The following is a 15,183-nucleotide window of genomic DNA, read 5'->3' as shown; positions in this document are numbered from 1 at the left end:
GATACAAACATGCCATTCTGTGCAATAATACAGAACCTAGTGCAAATCAGCTAAATAACTATTTAGTGCAGTACAACATTTGTTCTTTATTTAAAGGTTAAAGCTACTTAGTCTGTTCTTGAGAGTGAGCTGTCAAAGCAGAACACTGCCGTATTTCCCGTGTCTGCGCCCCTTCAGCGGAGCAGCAGCGCCAGGAGCCCCATGAGGGCCGGGCGGGGGCAGCGCTGCCGCCCGGCCTCGGAGCCAGCACCGCCCTCCTTCCCCAACCTTGGAGCCAGCACCGCCCTCCTCCTTCCCCGACCTCGGAGCCAGCACCGCCCTCCTCCTTCCCCAGCCTCGGAGCCAGCACCGCCCTCCTCCTTGCCCAGCCCGCCCCCCCCCCAGGCGGGCGCGGGCATCCCGGGCCGAGCGACGGCGGAGAGCTGGGGCCTTCCCGCAGGTCTCGGCCCGGCCCGCTGAGGTGAGTCCCCAGCGGGCCTTGAGGGGCTTGGGGCGGGCTTGGGCTGCTCCTCTTCAGCATAAAGGAGCCGGAGGACACAGAGAGCTCATCAACCCCTTAGAACACCGTGTGTGCACGCAGTGCACAGAGGATGACTTAAAAGCACCAAGGTTTTGAAAAAAAGGATAACAACCCCCTGCTGCATGAGACATCCTGCAGGAGATGTGTTTGTGGCTGGAAAGGGGATCATGTGCGAATTTCAGCATCTGTGTGCGCTCTCAGGAAGGCAGGGATTAAGCTCAGTATTGGAGGAGAGGACATAGCCTCACACTGCCATGGGACTTGCAGGTTGGATATCGGGAAGATTCTCTTCCCAGAAGAAGGTGATTAGACATTGGCATGGGCTGCTCGGGTATGGGGTAGAGTCACCATCCCTGGAGGTGTTTAACTGGATGTGGCACTCAGTGCCGTGGTCTAGTTGACATGGTGTTGGTTCATGGGCTGGACTTAATGATTTCAGAGGTCTTTTCCAACCTCATTGATTCTGTGATCCCCTGATATAGTCTAAACATAGCAACAGGACAACTGGGAACATTTCAAAAGTGCACAAGGGAAGGTTTACACTAGACTTTAGGAAGCGTCTATTTACTGAGAGGGTTGTTGAACATTGGAACAGAATTCTTAGAGAGGTGGTCAATGCCCTAAACCTCTTAGTGTTCAAGAAACATTGTCATGATGCCACTGTCACGCTAGTTCAACTTTTGCTCACCCCTGGAGTGGTCAGGCAGTTGCACTAGATGACCATTGTAGGTTCCTTGCAACTAAAATATTTTATTCTTTATCTGCCAGTTCTTGAAGTCTTTGCACAGTAACTTTTACCAGTTTGATCTTGCTTATGCTGTTTTAGGTGAGAATTGTCACTGGAAGATTTAAGCTTGTTTCTAATAATATGCCTGTGAGTTTTCTTTAGTGTTATGAAACCACCTGCAGGAGTGCAGGTAACAAAAAGGAGATGCAAAGTTGTAAGTCTATAACTGACATTTTTTGAAGAGATTGAGCATTTTAAATTAAAAAATGCAGAAATAGCACTATAATATTTCAAATTTGACTTTCTGGAGGCCTCATCTTCAGTAAAATCAAGGTAACTGTGCAGGGAAGTTGTGTCATGGTAATGCTGGACAGTTAGGTAACCACATTTATCACCCCTTCTTGGTATTTTGTTTGGGTCTTTTTCCATGCAGGTTATATTAAGAGAAAAATTTAAAAAGTGTTAAGGTACTGACAAAGTTTAGAAGATAATCCTGTGAATGAAGAAAAGTGTTGGAACTGAGTTTATAAAAAATGGAAGGATACAACGTGTTGAAAGTACTAGGAGAAGGATCCTTTGGCAGAGCTCTCCTAGTTCATCATAGAATCAGTGACCAAAAGTATGTAATGAAGGAAATAAGGCTTCCAATGGTAAGTGTGACACAAACATGGCTTCACCCACCACTTAAAAAAGATAAAATTTAAAAATCCTAATTCTGGGTGTGTTTTTGAAACACTGAACAGTTTTTCTGAGAGTTTTGTGTATTAGACAGGTATGTGGTATGGTTACTGTATAACTACATCTTGAGCTGATGTTGTTGGTACTAAGTGAAGTACATTATTAGATACTGGAATTTTTAGAAGTATAGCAGGTATGAAGGTGCTTAGAATGTTCCCTGTTCCCACTGATGCCCTTGGCTCGATTGATTTCACTAAAATGCAAATTTCATCTTCAATGTCTAATGAGGAAATTAGTGTCATATTACTGCTGGTAATCAGCTCTTTGGGTTACATTCTCTGCACTCAGCTAAGCTAAAAGTCACAAAATGGGAGGCACTGGCTTTCTGAGGCCAAAGCTCAGCAAGACCTGGGCACTTGGCCTTGTATTGAGTTCATGCAGACTATCAGCTGTTTCGAAGTCAGTGTGTGCTACTTTGTTATATAGTTCTGCTCTTTTAAAATAGAAGAGGTCATTAATTGAAATAGGAAAAGATTCTCTCCATTTTAAAAAAACCAACAAAATACCACATGCCCAAAAAACCCGAAGAAGTCTTCAGCTAGTAATAAACCATAGATTAAAAAGATGGAGCTTTTAAACTTTCTAAATGACTTGAAATAACTGAATATCAATTCTTTAAAATATTTTTCTTTGGAAAGTGAGGCACTTTATGTGTATACTTGAACATTTGTTAGTGTGAAATTTATAGTAAGTATGTTTATATTTTCAGTCTTCATCTGGTGTAGAGAATTCTAGGAAGGAAGCTGTTCTTTTGGCTAAAATGAAACATCCAAATATTGTTGCCTTTAAAGAATCATTTGAAGGTAAGTATAAAAAATTTAAATTCCTTCATTTGTTTGAAGTTGCATACTCCTCAGGGATTGAGATTACTTTCTTTTTTTTTGTTTATAGTGTGTATTATAAACAAAATACATATTTATTGTAACATAACACATAGCATGCAGTTAGAGCTTTCCAGTAAAAAGTATTACATGTAGTAAATAATCAATACATATCCTGCTAATGAAAATACTAATTATTCTTAAATTACCAAAAATTTAGCTGATGGACATCTGTATATAGTGATGGAATATTGTGATGATGGAGATCTAATGCAAAAGATTAAACACCAAGGAGGAAATTTGTTCCCTGAAGGCACGGTAAGAAAAGACATTGTTTTGAACCAAGGAGGCTGGGAATCCTTTTCCATGTAAACAGTAGGATGCTGCATAAACCAAATTAGAAATATGCTAACATCTTGATGAAACAAAGTCACTTACAGATAGAATTGGGGAATTAATTCTTTTATAGTTTCCAGCAGATCAGGACAAGAATTGGACTGAAATGAATAAAAAAAGAAATTGCTACATGTATCTGAAAATTGTTCACATTGTGTGAAAACCAGTCAGGTTTGTATGCAATTAAGTAGGAATTTTACACAACGGTTCAGGTAGGATTTAAAGCATAGTAAGAGCACTGCCAACGGGAAGTGAACAAACAACTCTGGTAAGATAAATAAAGCTAACCAGGAGAATAAATGCCTGCTTTTTATGTAGCAATTAAACCATTTAGTTTAAACCATTCAGTATGTGCTAACTCCTTTTACCTGAGCAGCTATAAAATTACTTAGGAGAAGGTTCAAAGGGGCATTGTAGTGAATAGAAGCTACTTCCTGCTACAGTTAGGAGCATCACCTTCATCAAAATGAAAGGACCAGAAACCTCAACTAATTGAACATTTATATTTTCTATGACCTTTAAGAGTTTTCTTTTGTACTTGGAAAGGAGCACATTTTCTTTTAGAAACTGTACATTATTTCCATGTGAGTTTTGGTTTTGTTTGTAATTTGGTGCTTTGGGGTTTTTATCTATTTGCCAATTTACTCTGTAACTTTAGTTAACTTGTTTTAAAATGACCATGAGCTAAAGCTCCAGGTAGTGATTCCCAGCTTCATTATTGCTATGTATTATTAGAGCTTTTTGGACACAGGTAGTAAACATTCCTTCTGCAATGTTAAAATATAATCTGTTTTAAAGAACTCAGTCTTTCATGCTGGTTGGAGGCTGTTATGCTGGGGTTACTTTTTACACCCAAATGTTCTGAATATGCTTTTCCTTTCTTAATGTTTTTAAATCTATTAGTAAAGTATTCATTATATTGAGCACTGAGGTGTTATAACTCTTGGCTACTCTTTTTCAGATCCTTCACTGGTTTGTGCAGATGTGCCTGGCTGTGAAGCACATCCATGATAAACGTGTGCTGCACAGGGATATAAAATCCAAGGTGAACAGAGCAAGTTTTGTTGCCATTAATAAACTCTCCTGCATGCAAAAGTTAAACCCTCTCTTTTGTAATTTCCCATGACTGCTAAGTTCTGTGGTTTTTATTTAGGCCTAAGTATATAATATAAATGAAATTGTTGAGTGCATGGCGTGGTGTAATACTGTGGATGTAAACATCATCTCAGTATAGCTGTATTCTTCATATCCACACTGCTGATAGCACCAATTGCTTGTGACACTGCATATAACTTAAAAGAATTACAAAACTATAAAAAAGTGTATGGATTATGCAGTTTGCAAATATCTTGCCTCACAATTTTTTCTTTTTTGCTCTTCCTTGTCAGAAAGAGGGAAATTCAGAAGAAAGTGGACCCTTGGTTTGAGTATAGCATAGAGATTAAGACAATTCTAAGTTCAGTTCTTCCTCTGCTACTGATGCTGAGGCCTTAGGCCCACAAAACCTTTCTGTTTTGGTAGAAGTATTAGGAGAAGCAAGTGAAAAGAAATACGGAGACAAAATATCAGAAGTGGGTATTGCTGTATTTTCTGTATATCCAAACTGCAGAGATGATTCATAGAAGAATATTTAAGTATGTTAATCTTTGCTCTTGAAATGCAGAATGTCTTCCTCACTCAAAGCGGAAAAGTCAAGTTGGGAGATTTTGGATCTGCACGCCTTCTTGCACAGTATGTGGACATCCCAACTGATCTCAGTGGTGTCAAGCTTTATTTTACCATTGACAAACAGTACAGAGTTCATAAATCATTACTTCTCACCTGGCATTTCCTCTTTGTCGTTTCATAGTCCAATGTCATACGCTTGCACCTATGTGGGAACTCCCTATTATGTACCTCCAGAAATATGGGAAAGTCTGCCATACAACAACAAAAGGTACTGTTTTTTTCAGTGGTCACAAATAATGGATGGGTTTTTTTTCTTGCTATCTCAATCTGGCTATATGTCTTATCCATATTTGTTTCAGAGAAGATACTGAGACGAAGGAAATTTACAAAGAGGTATTTACAATTTTTTTAAGATTATAGTGCATAAATTCCTCTTTTCTTAGGTAGCTGAGAGCACAGTATCTTTAGTCCTAGAAGTCTGAAAGTCAGTGTGCAGACCTCTGTTTATTTGGGAGAGTAAATACATACATACTTGTGTGTATGTTTTAAGTGTGTACATATCCACAAACATAAGTATGTGTTGGTATCTTTTTGCTGATCTTATTTTTTGGGGGATGGTTGTTTGGATGATGGCTGATGGATGATTTTTAACCTCTTCATGCCAGTCTTGATAATGTAAGGATAATGGCACAGAATGGATTACTTAGAGAGCCCAGTTATTCTGGTCCTTATGCAAGAACTGTGATTGATTTCCCAGGGGAGGTAAGAAACCTTCTACAGTTCGAGTTGTTTCTTCTTGCAAGAAAGGCTTCAGTTGCTTCTTGTGCAAATGGCAGTACTCACTTTTGGTAGAAAATAATGGAGTTTTTTCTCAGTAAGAGAATTCATTTGGGCAGGGCCAGTATTCCAGCTCTCAGAATTAGGATTATGTGGCTGCCATTTGATGTTAAGGGCCATAGAATGCAAAGGCTTTCAAGTGCAGAAGGATAAATATTGTTGGAGCAAATTACTTGAAAGACATCCTAGGAATAAAAAGCCAACTACCACTGTATGGCAGTCATCTTCTTTTACATCAGGTTAGGATAAAATAAGGAAGAACATTTCCACAGGAGAGGTTAAACGCAAAATTATATTGTCTTTTATGGTTACTTACATTTATTTTTAGCTTATTTAGCTCAGTTATGTACACAGATTAAATCTCATGCTTTTAAACAAGACACTAGATTGCAATTTCTGGCTGAAAATTTTTCATCTCTCTCTATATCTACAGTGATATATGGTCTCTGGGGTGTATTCTCTATGAGCTGTGCACTCTAAAACACCCGGTAAGTACAGCTTGATTGCCATGAGAAAAGTTTTGGAATTCCTTGAAACTTAATAAGCAGTTAGCTGTACAATAGAGTTGACTGAAGTGCTTGCTGCTGCTTCCAAAAGAGGGAAGTATTGCTCCACCCTTCCTATGCCTCCTCCACTATATGCTGCTGTTTCAGCAGTTCTTGGGACCTACTGGACCATTCTGTAGAAGACTCTATTTTCAAATTTGTTAGAAAACAATTGTTTTTTTTAATTTGGTTAATTTTCCTCAATATTAGTGGGGTGATCTGGACATATTCAATCCAGCAGCTGCCAGGCTGGTTCCAGATACCTGCAGTTTCAGGAGCATTACATTTTACAGGATCAAGATAATCCCAGGACACAGTGACAAAGACACTCAAAATCTTTGCTAATAAAAATATATTGTGTGCAAGTACAGCAAAATGTAGTAAGCAGTAGGCATTTTGTATTGCTTGCATCAGTGATACACCTATGCCTGTTCTTCAAATCAAACAAATCACTGTCCAAGCACCATTTTCCTCTTGGAACAGTGGGGACCTTGATCAATAATTCAGTCTTTCTGTCATTTCTGGGACACTGTCTTTTACAGTGTTGTTGCTGTGTTTCGTATGTGTTAACATCCTCTGGCTTCTCTATACAGACTCATAGGTAAAATAAGAACCCTTATGTTCTTATGTTCTTATGTTCTTATGTTTGTTTTGCAGCAAAATGAGATCCTAATTGAGGGTCATTTTGTCTTAGTTTTTTATAAGCAGCAGTTTCCTTTCATTGAGCTAATACTGTATCTTGAAATCAGAGAACTACAGAATATTCTAAGTTGGAAAGGACCCACAAGGATCATCAAAGCCCCAGCACCTGACCCTGCAGAGGACAGGCCCAAGAACGACACCTATGCCTGAGAGCATTGTTCACATCCTGTGTATCAGCAAAAAAAACCTGTGTATGCAGTTCTCCACAGCTGCAGGTGCTGGCTGTGCAAGAGTGTGGAAACTTACACTGATGTGACTGAGTGATAAGGGAGCCTGTGCATAGGGTTGTGTTAGCCTAAGTAGATCTGTGGCAAGTCTTTGGCAGTATCAGGGCTATTGAGGCAGAGCTCAGAGCTGGGGTTCCAAGGAGGGCAGTATTCTTCCCTTATTAGCAGTGTTGAAAAGTTGTGTGTCTGGTTTGATGTGATGGTCATGTATGTTCTTGCATAATCTATGAGAGGTCATACAAAAGATGACACACCATGGGTGCTTGGCACCCTGCAGCCAAGCCAGAGAGGTGTAATCCAAGGAAACTTCCTGCATGGCAGCTAGAAGTTCTCAGACATTAGATTTGCAAGAGGATGTTTGTGCTTTTACAGGCTACTTTTGACGAATTTTTTTTAATCAAAGTCTTCATATTTTTGACCTTACTGTTTCACACTTGCAGTTCGTGTCTGATCTCAAGTATATGAATTGATTAATTTGATTTCTATACAAATAAAATTCAAACAATCATAAATTTATAGGACTAATTCCTATCTGCTTTTCAGTTGTAGAAGTTATCTTAAATTATGACAGCTACTTTTTACCTTATGCTTAAACACTGTACTCTAATATTAATTTATTTAAAATGCAGTTTCAAGCCAACAGCTGGAAACATCTCATCCTCAAGATATGCAAAGGGTCCTATGATCCACTTCCATCTCAGTATTCCTATGAGCTTCATTACTTAATAAAACAGATGTTCAAGAGAAATCCCCAGAATCGTCCATCAGCCAGTACTATTCTTGCAAGAGGCTGCCTAACCAAACTTGTGAAAAATTGTTTGCCTTCTGAGGTACGGTGTATTCTTTGTCTCTAGATTTCAGCAATACTATCTACATTTTAGATAATAAATCCTTTTCATTTCTAGTTTGTTAGTGTATAACTATAAAACATAGTGTTGTGTAAGTCCTACTCTAAAATACATACAGTTGTAGACTTACCAGAAAACCTGAGTTTTTAAAAGTGTCTCTTCTGAAAATTAAAATGGCCTGATGCTGATAAAAATAGATATTGTTAGCTGGAACAGTGCACTTGTATAGTGAGTCTATTTTTAACAAATTGTATATGCAATAATTTTAAGAAGTTTAAAATGATACATTGCTTGCATCTCTTCATACACATTTCAGATTGCAAATGAGTTTGAGCAGATAGTAAAGGAAACCAAGAAACCTAAGGGCAATGCAGCAAGACAGAAGGGTAAGTCAGTAACATTTTTTTGATGTAAGGAATGACAAAATGAGTACGAAGTATAAGATCTTAAATACAGCTATGAAACATTAGCATTATATGTCCAAATCTACTTTTAATTATTTCAAAATCTAATATTATTGAACTTACATGGAAAAATGCTTGAAGGGTGTAAATTATATTCCAACATAAGTGGAGTGCAAAGCTGCAATATATGTATTGTAAGTCTTAAGACTTGTGCTAGAAATAAACTTTTCTTTGCTAGAAATAAAAATAAAGTTTTAGAATCAGCAAAGCTTTTAACAGTGGCATTTATTTTAAATACAACAGTTCTTTCTTTCCCAGAATATGGTGAAGCATGTTATGTTCATTATTTAATTTTTAGAGAGAGAATGTTGGACTTTTTTCTTCTGCATAAATTTAGCTACACCACAATTAGTGCCCATTTGGAACAGAATAGTAGCAGGACTGTTGAGAATGAGCTGTGCTGTCAGAAGTGTGAAGAAGCTGTCACATAATTGTCATTGCTTGGTTCAGTGGAATTGCTGTCATTCCTCTGGAATACCACCTTACTACAAATGTTTGCTAGAGTTGTTAACTCTTGGATCTGTTTGTTAATCTGTCAGGTAGTGTCATGGCTGGGAGAAGCTCAAACAATAAGACAGAAAATAGAGTAAGTATTCAAATATAAATATAACATTTGTATTTTAGTAATTTAGAATATTCTGTATTATAGAAAAGTTTCTAATGAAAATTATTCCTATGCTAAACCATAAAGCAGCCTATTAGTGTTCAAATTGCAGTTTTCCTGTGTGTTTCCCACCAGGCTTTTTGATTCTTTCCATGTTTAGTTTAGTTCCAAAGTGGATCTTTTTATAACCCTGTCAAAACAAAACCCAACCAAAAAAAACTTCTCTTGTCTTTCCATTTTTTTTATACTGCAAAAGATCCATTTTCTTTGCTTTTGGGACAAATTTAGAACTGGCTGCTGTGGAAACAGTCTAGTCTGGACATAGTTCTCACCAGTTTTTAGGGCCCATATGAGATTTCAGGAGAGGAGAATTAAGTCACAGGCGGCCAAGATGTCCCCTATAGGTACATTACCATAGCCTGACTCAGCCATATTCAGTATATTTTTAAAAAGTATGTTGCCCTGGGGTTTATTTTATTTTCTTTTCATAGACTTGTCAATCTGAGAAGTTTAGTATTTGGGTGCATCTTGTTTTCCCTGGGAATGTAAATAATTTATATTGTTTGTGTTCTTAAATGTAAAAAATCCCCAAAGAGAAATTATATTATATTAAATAACTATGTGTGCTTAGCTTCAGAAACTGAAGTTGTCTGTCATGGCACACAGTGTGAAATACAGTGCAGTAACAGGTAGAGTGCAATTGCAGTTGGCTTCAAAATGTTACTGGTTTAGTTTTCAAATCTTCCAGTCTTTAGGCAAGGTATTTTATAGCAAAACTGAAATAATTAATGCCACATTAATATGACTGCTTTGTCTTTCTCGACGACAAGGATAATAATTAATGAAGACTTTACTCTTTTAAAGCAAAGGAAAGATGAAAGCAGCAAGCATAGCCCCTTAGAAAGGAAAAATGCTGAGGGTTTGAGTGAAGACACAAGGGAACAAAGGAAATCTTATCAAGAAGGTAAGTTTGGCAATTTTAAGGCTGATGCACTTCCTTCTGTGTATGGTATCTACATGTCAGTGATATAGCCATTTAAATAGATGGCTCAAATTAGTCTCAGGTTACTCAAGACAAGAAAACCATGCCACCATCAGTAACATCTGCAAGTACATTGATTCATACTGCTCATCTGAGATTAAAAGAAATTAAAATTCTCTTGTCAAAGTAATAAAAAATGGTTGTTTGAAAACATTTAGAATAGAGTAAATGTATGGGGAACGCTTTAAAGTTGAGATTTGCACCCACAGAATCAAACATTGCTGCTAGTTAAGTGATTCTTAGTACTACTTTCCCTGGACAGGGCAGTCTGGACATGGAATCAAGTTAGATGCTGGTTATCATGGGGTTTTTTTTGTTACCATTACAATATCAGCTTCTGCTGTCCTCCCAGGAAGTACTGATCTGTCACACGCCCACAGAAGGCAATGGGAAAAGAGGATATCCAATACTGTGCTGGATGTCCTGGAAAATGCATCCTTGCTTTCTTCCAGTTTTACACCTGAAGAGACTGAAAGTAAGATTTAATTAAATGTGCTTTTAATTCAAGTAATGTCAGTAGTTGTTTACAGATTTTAAAAGCCAAAACTTTACATGACTTGTTTAAAATTACATTAAAATAATTTAAAAATACTTCATTGATGAACACTCAAAAAGTTCACTGTGCTGAAGAGAATTTCTATGTGTTTTTGTGTGACAGGAAGACTGCAAAGAGTGATGAAACTGACAGATAACAATAGCAACCTTAAAATTATAATAATCTCTAAGAAATTATCCTACAATCCTCCTTTTAATACATCATTTGTGGAGGTAGCAGTGAGGAATTAATTTGGTGCAGAATGCAACCACCTGTCTTTCAAGTACAGCATACTATTGGGAGCATAAAACATCTACAGCTCTACTTTTGTTGTGATTTAACATACAGGTTAAGGCCAGTGACAAGAACTATCAATGATGTACCTCTGATGTGAGGCAGAGACTTTTCTTTCTTTTGATTAAAATACTTATAATGAGGTTTCTTCTGAGAAAGGTTTCAATTTCAAAATGCCCCTCACTGATGCAATTGTTACGATTATTTAATGTGATTCTGGATATGTGTTCTAGGTAAATGTGAATAAATGTTGTGGAAATAAATAATCAAGATATGAGTAGTGAGAAAATTGCCAAGCTGTGGTAGGAATGTTATATGATAATTATGCACTGGGCAAGGAGAGTGGACAGAGGAATGCATGTATTTAAGTGTTCTGCTATTAAAAGGCACAGAAGCAGCCTCAGGCTTCATTTTGAGATTTGCAGAGCCACCACATAAGTTTGCTGAGACACTGCCTCCTCACACCCCTCAGCCAGTTCCTGTGGGCTCCCTGGCCACAAGGAGGTTCCACTGTTTCCTCACTGTTTTCTGAGAGAACAGTGCTGTGACAGATGGAGGTATCTAGACTCTTTTCTTTCTGTTTCTTCCTGTTTCTCATTTCTCTCTTGAATGTGACCTTGAATGTAATCCACACTGCTAATGCAATTTTCTGTAAATAGTGTTTGTGAATTATTTTATACCCAGGTGGTGGTGTTATAAACTACAGTGAAAATAGGCCACGGAAGCAGTGGAACAAGGAACCCCCTCAGACCCTGATGGACATGCTCAGCAATGCAGATGTCAGCTTAGCATTTAAAACATACACAATTTATACACCAGGTAAATCCCTATTTTCTGGGCAAACATTTTTGCAAACAGTTTTATTAAAGACTTTTTTTTTTCTTTTTTCCCCATACATAGCCCCTATGTATACAGATCGTTCACTTGAGTTCATATCACAACAGACTAGTTTTTGGTTTTTTTAAGTTTACCAAATGAAAAGGGGACTTAAAAAGCCAAGTTTGGAATTCGTGAGTGATTGTACATCTCCACTACAGCTTTTCATGATGGACTTCCACTTGCAGCTCAACAGCTGAATGAGGTCGTGACAAAGCACAGACACCTGCTATGTGCTCCCTGCCCTGAGCTGTGTGGTGTGTGTGTTAGGCAGATGCAGGAAATGCACTGTAGCCCCATCAGGTAAATCCCCCCTCACTGGGGCACTGGTGCCCTGGTTTGAGGGCAGGATGGGCAGATGGCACAGCTGAAGACAGCTGCAGTCTACAGATGTGTACAGCCACAGTCACAAGTGTTTGTTCTGCACTTCAGTTGCCTTACTAGTTTATCTTCTCACCTGAAATAGATAACAGCTTATCCTGGAATCCGCTACAAACTGGGGATGAATTACACTGTTTTGTATTTATATTCTTAATAGTTTTACTTTAAAAATTAAAATATTTTGATGACATTTTAATTTTTATATTTTCAAAGCTTCTGAAAACATATTAAGAGGTCCACTTTCTGATGAAAGCAAAGTGTCTGATGAAGTAGATGGTGAACATGAAGCTTTTGTCATAGATTCTGAGAGACTTGAACCTAGATCTGATGACGATGACACGTAAGTCCAAGTGATGTCCTTGCATTTACGTTTTCTTTGGTTCCTCAAAGAGATTTTTCCATAACAACATTCCCCTGAAAAAAAATAGTATTTTTCTCAGCATCTAAATTCATCCCTCTCTTACATAATGAAATTGAAATTTATTAGCATTTGATAACTTACAATGTATGAACAAAAATGCTGTGATTTTTTGATGTGTGTATGTTTTGGGGGTGGTTCTCAGATTCTCAGAATCTCAATTTGTGTCACTGTTTATTTTTGTGGCACCTAGAGATGACTACCTAAGCCTGTATTGCTGCAGTTCAGCTGCAGGCTGTCAATTATCAACACATTTGCAGTCTCTTAATATATTAATTTGTCTTTGCTTTTGAAACTTACTTTTGTAAATTCCATAGAGAATCGTAAAGAAACATTTAGGTTCTTTAATCACAGTAGGGCAGGAAGTAAGTCTCTTGTGCTGATATTTTTAACATAATTTATCCTAATTACAATGTAATTTCTTTTGGGGAAAAAAGCAATTAAATATTTGTAAAGTTGTGTTTTGGTTTTCAAAATAACATTTTTTTTTGAAATCTATTTTTAGGGACTTTGAGGAAGATGAGCCAGACTGGGTGTCAGAGCTGCAAACAGTATTGAAACAGAGTGACTGAAAACCTGAATTTACCTGTGATGAGTGAAGTTAGGTGTGCTGGTGTCCAAGTTGTTATTAATAACTAGTTATTCATTAAATAATTTCCATCAAAAAAATCTGCGTGGGCATGTTTTCTGTATCACAAAACCGAGGCTGGAAAATGCACAATAAACTTTTTTAGAACACTTGCAGATAGCTAAACAAGTCCATGTATTAAATATTTTTGGAGTTGGTAATAGTTTTGCAGAAATGTTCAGTCAAATTATAGCATTGTTCAAATTGTCCTCTTGCAATATTTCAAGGAGATGGTGTAAAGGTGTAATGAAATGCAGCATTGTGGTGGGGGGCTGATGCTGAGTGGATATCAGGTGCCACCAAAGCCTCTCTGTCACTCCCCTTCTCAACTGAGCAGGGGAGAAAAAATTTAATGAAAGGCTCATGGGTCAGGATAAGCACAGGGAGAGATCACTCACCAGTTACTGTCACAGGCAAAATGGACTTGACTTGAGGAAATGGATTATTACCAACCAAATCAGAGCAGAGTAATGAAACATAAGCGCAAACCTTAGAACACTTTTCTCCTACTTTCCCTTCTTCCTGGACTCAATTTCACTTCACTGGTCAAGGCTGATCCCATCAGCAATGGTGGTCTCTGAGATAACAGATCAGAGAAGGAGAGGGGGCGGGGCATGGATGGGGACGCAGTTCAATGGGTCTGTCTTGGAGCTGGCTGGCATTGGCTCTGTCCAACATGGAAAGCTTCTGGCAGATGCCACCCCTGTAGCTCCTCTCTGCTACCAAAACCCTGCCACACAAACCCAATACATACATATGTATAAATCATCTTTGAAGAGCATGTTATGGAAACATTTAGCTATGATAAATAGTTGAGGCTTTAGTTCGTGCCATTATTAGTCCCCTGAAAATTCTTTGAGACTGAACTTTTGTCTTGATTCAATTAAAGGAGTTTTCTTATATGCCACTGCATTTGTGGAAGGAAGCAAATGTATTCATAAATAAGGACAAATTTTCTGACTTTGATTGGAGACACGCTCTTACTGCAGAGAGTGCTATGGGCAATGTCAAGTTTGGGCTCTGTTCTGGTTACTGGGTAATAACTAGAAACTTTACAAGAAAAATGTGGCAAGGGAGATGTGAAAAATGGGTATTTTATGATTGGCTTTTCGCAAATATTAAAATGAATATTATATGTGTTACGTAAGAAAGTTATGCTGTATTAATTTTTTTAGTAGTGTGTTAAATATAGTTTTAGGTTATAACAAAATGTTAAAATAGAAACTATGCTATGTAAGATACTTTTTTTAAAGAAAGGACTCGCAGTGAGATAGCAGCCACAGGACACCTAAATCTTTCAGAGAAAAAGAATTTATTGCTCTCTTATCAGAAGAAACTAACTTCTTCCCACCTTGCTCAGCCATGAAGATGCCGTCAGGATTAAGAGGAAGAAGTTGACAATGACCAGACAGAATCCTGTGTTTGAATGGAATTTCTGTATCATCTATGAGGTGTATGAATATGCAACAGGCTATTGCTTTTAAGGGTTAATCCTCTGTTAACGTGGGTCCTTTTTTGGGCTTGTTTTGCCCAGACAAAGGTGCCCGGACGTCCGTAACTCTTTGTTCCTGTTGTCTCGTATTGTCCTAATTCAAATTGTCCAAATTATTATTACTCTAATTATATTCCTATTTTTATAACCATTTTATTACTATTAAACTTCTGAAATTTAAAAAAAAAGTGATTTGCGTTCTACACAGGAGAGCACAAATGCTCTTGGCAGAGTTCTCCTGGGAAAGCGGTCCCGGACTATGTCCCTGTAATAAATAATAGGAATAATACCTAAGGAAAGCTTTAGGAAATCTGTAGTTCTGGTGTGGAGCCAGGTCATACCTCACCTCCCCCATTGCACATAGGCTGGTACCTGGTGACTTTCTACCAAGGATTCAAGACCCTGAGGCAGTCGAGATTT

General features: G+C 37.8%; 1 protein-coding gene across 4 annotated transcripts; it reads left to right on the top strand.

The window, feature by feature from the left end:
• Positions 1-249: 249 nt before the first annotated feature.
• NEK3 (NIMA related kinase 3) lies at positions 250-14,547 on the top strand. Of its 4 annotated transcripts, none has more exons than XM_077173731.1 (16): positions 262-460; positions 1,681-1,897; positions 2,695-2,788; positions 3,027-3,124; positions 4,164-4,247; positions 4,866-4,933; positions 5,052-5,138; positions 6,141-6,195; positions 7,811-8,011; positions 8,346-8,415; positions 9,033-9,079; positions 9,962-10,061; positions 10,474-10,614; positions 11,653-11,787; positions 12,439-12,565; positions 13,149-14,547. In XM_077173731.1, exons 2-16 carry the CDS (start codon positions 1,781-1,783, stop codon positions 13,213-13,215), a joined length of 1,491 nt encoding a protein of 496 aa, XP_077029846.1. In that variant the 5' UTR covers positions 262-460; positions 1,681-1,780; the 3' UTR covers positions 13,216-14,547. The 4 variants fall into 4 exon arrangements, with proteins under 4 accessions (XP_077029847.1, XP_077029848.1, XP_077029846.1 ...); XM_054654560.2 differs by having other exon boundaries at positions 268-460; positions 10,492-10,614; XM_077173732.1 differs by lacking the exons at positions 12,439-12,565; positions 13,149-14,547 and adding an exon at positions 11,386-11,525 and having other exon boundaries at positions 250-460.
• Positions 14,548-15,183: the final 636 nt, after the last annotated feature.

This window comes from Agelaius phoeniceus, chromosome 2 (assembly GCF_051311805.1).
Source record: "Agelaius phoeniceus isolate bAgePho1 chromosome 2, bAgePho1.hap1, whole genome shotgun sequence".
NCBI classification, from domain to species: domain Eukaryota; kingdom Metazoa; phylum Chordata; class Aves; order Passeriformes; family Icteridae; genus Agelaius; species Agelaius phoeniceus.
The sequence above is the reverse complement of the archived record's forward strand: the minus strand, read 5'-3'. Positions and strand labels throughout refer to the sequence as shown.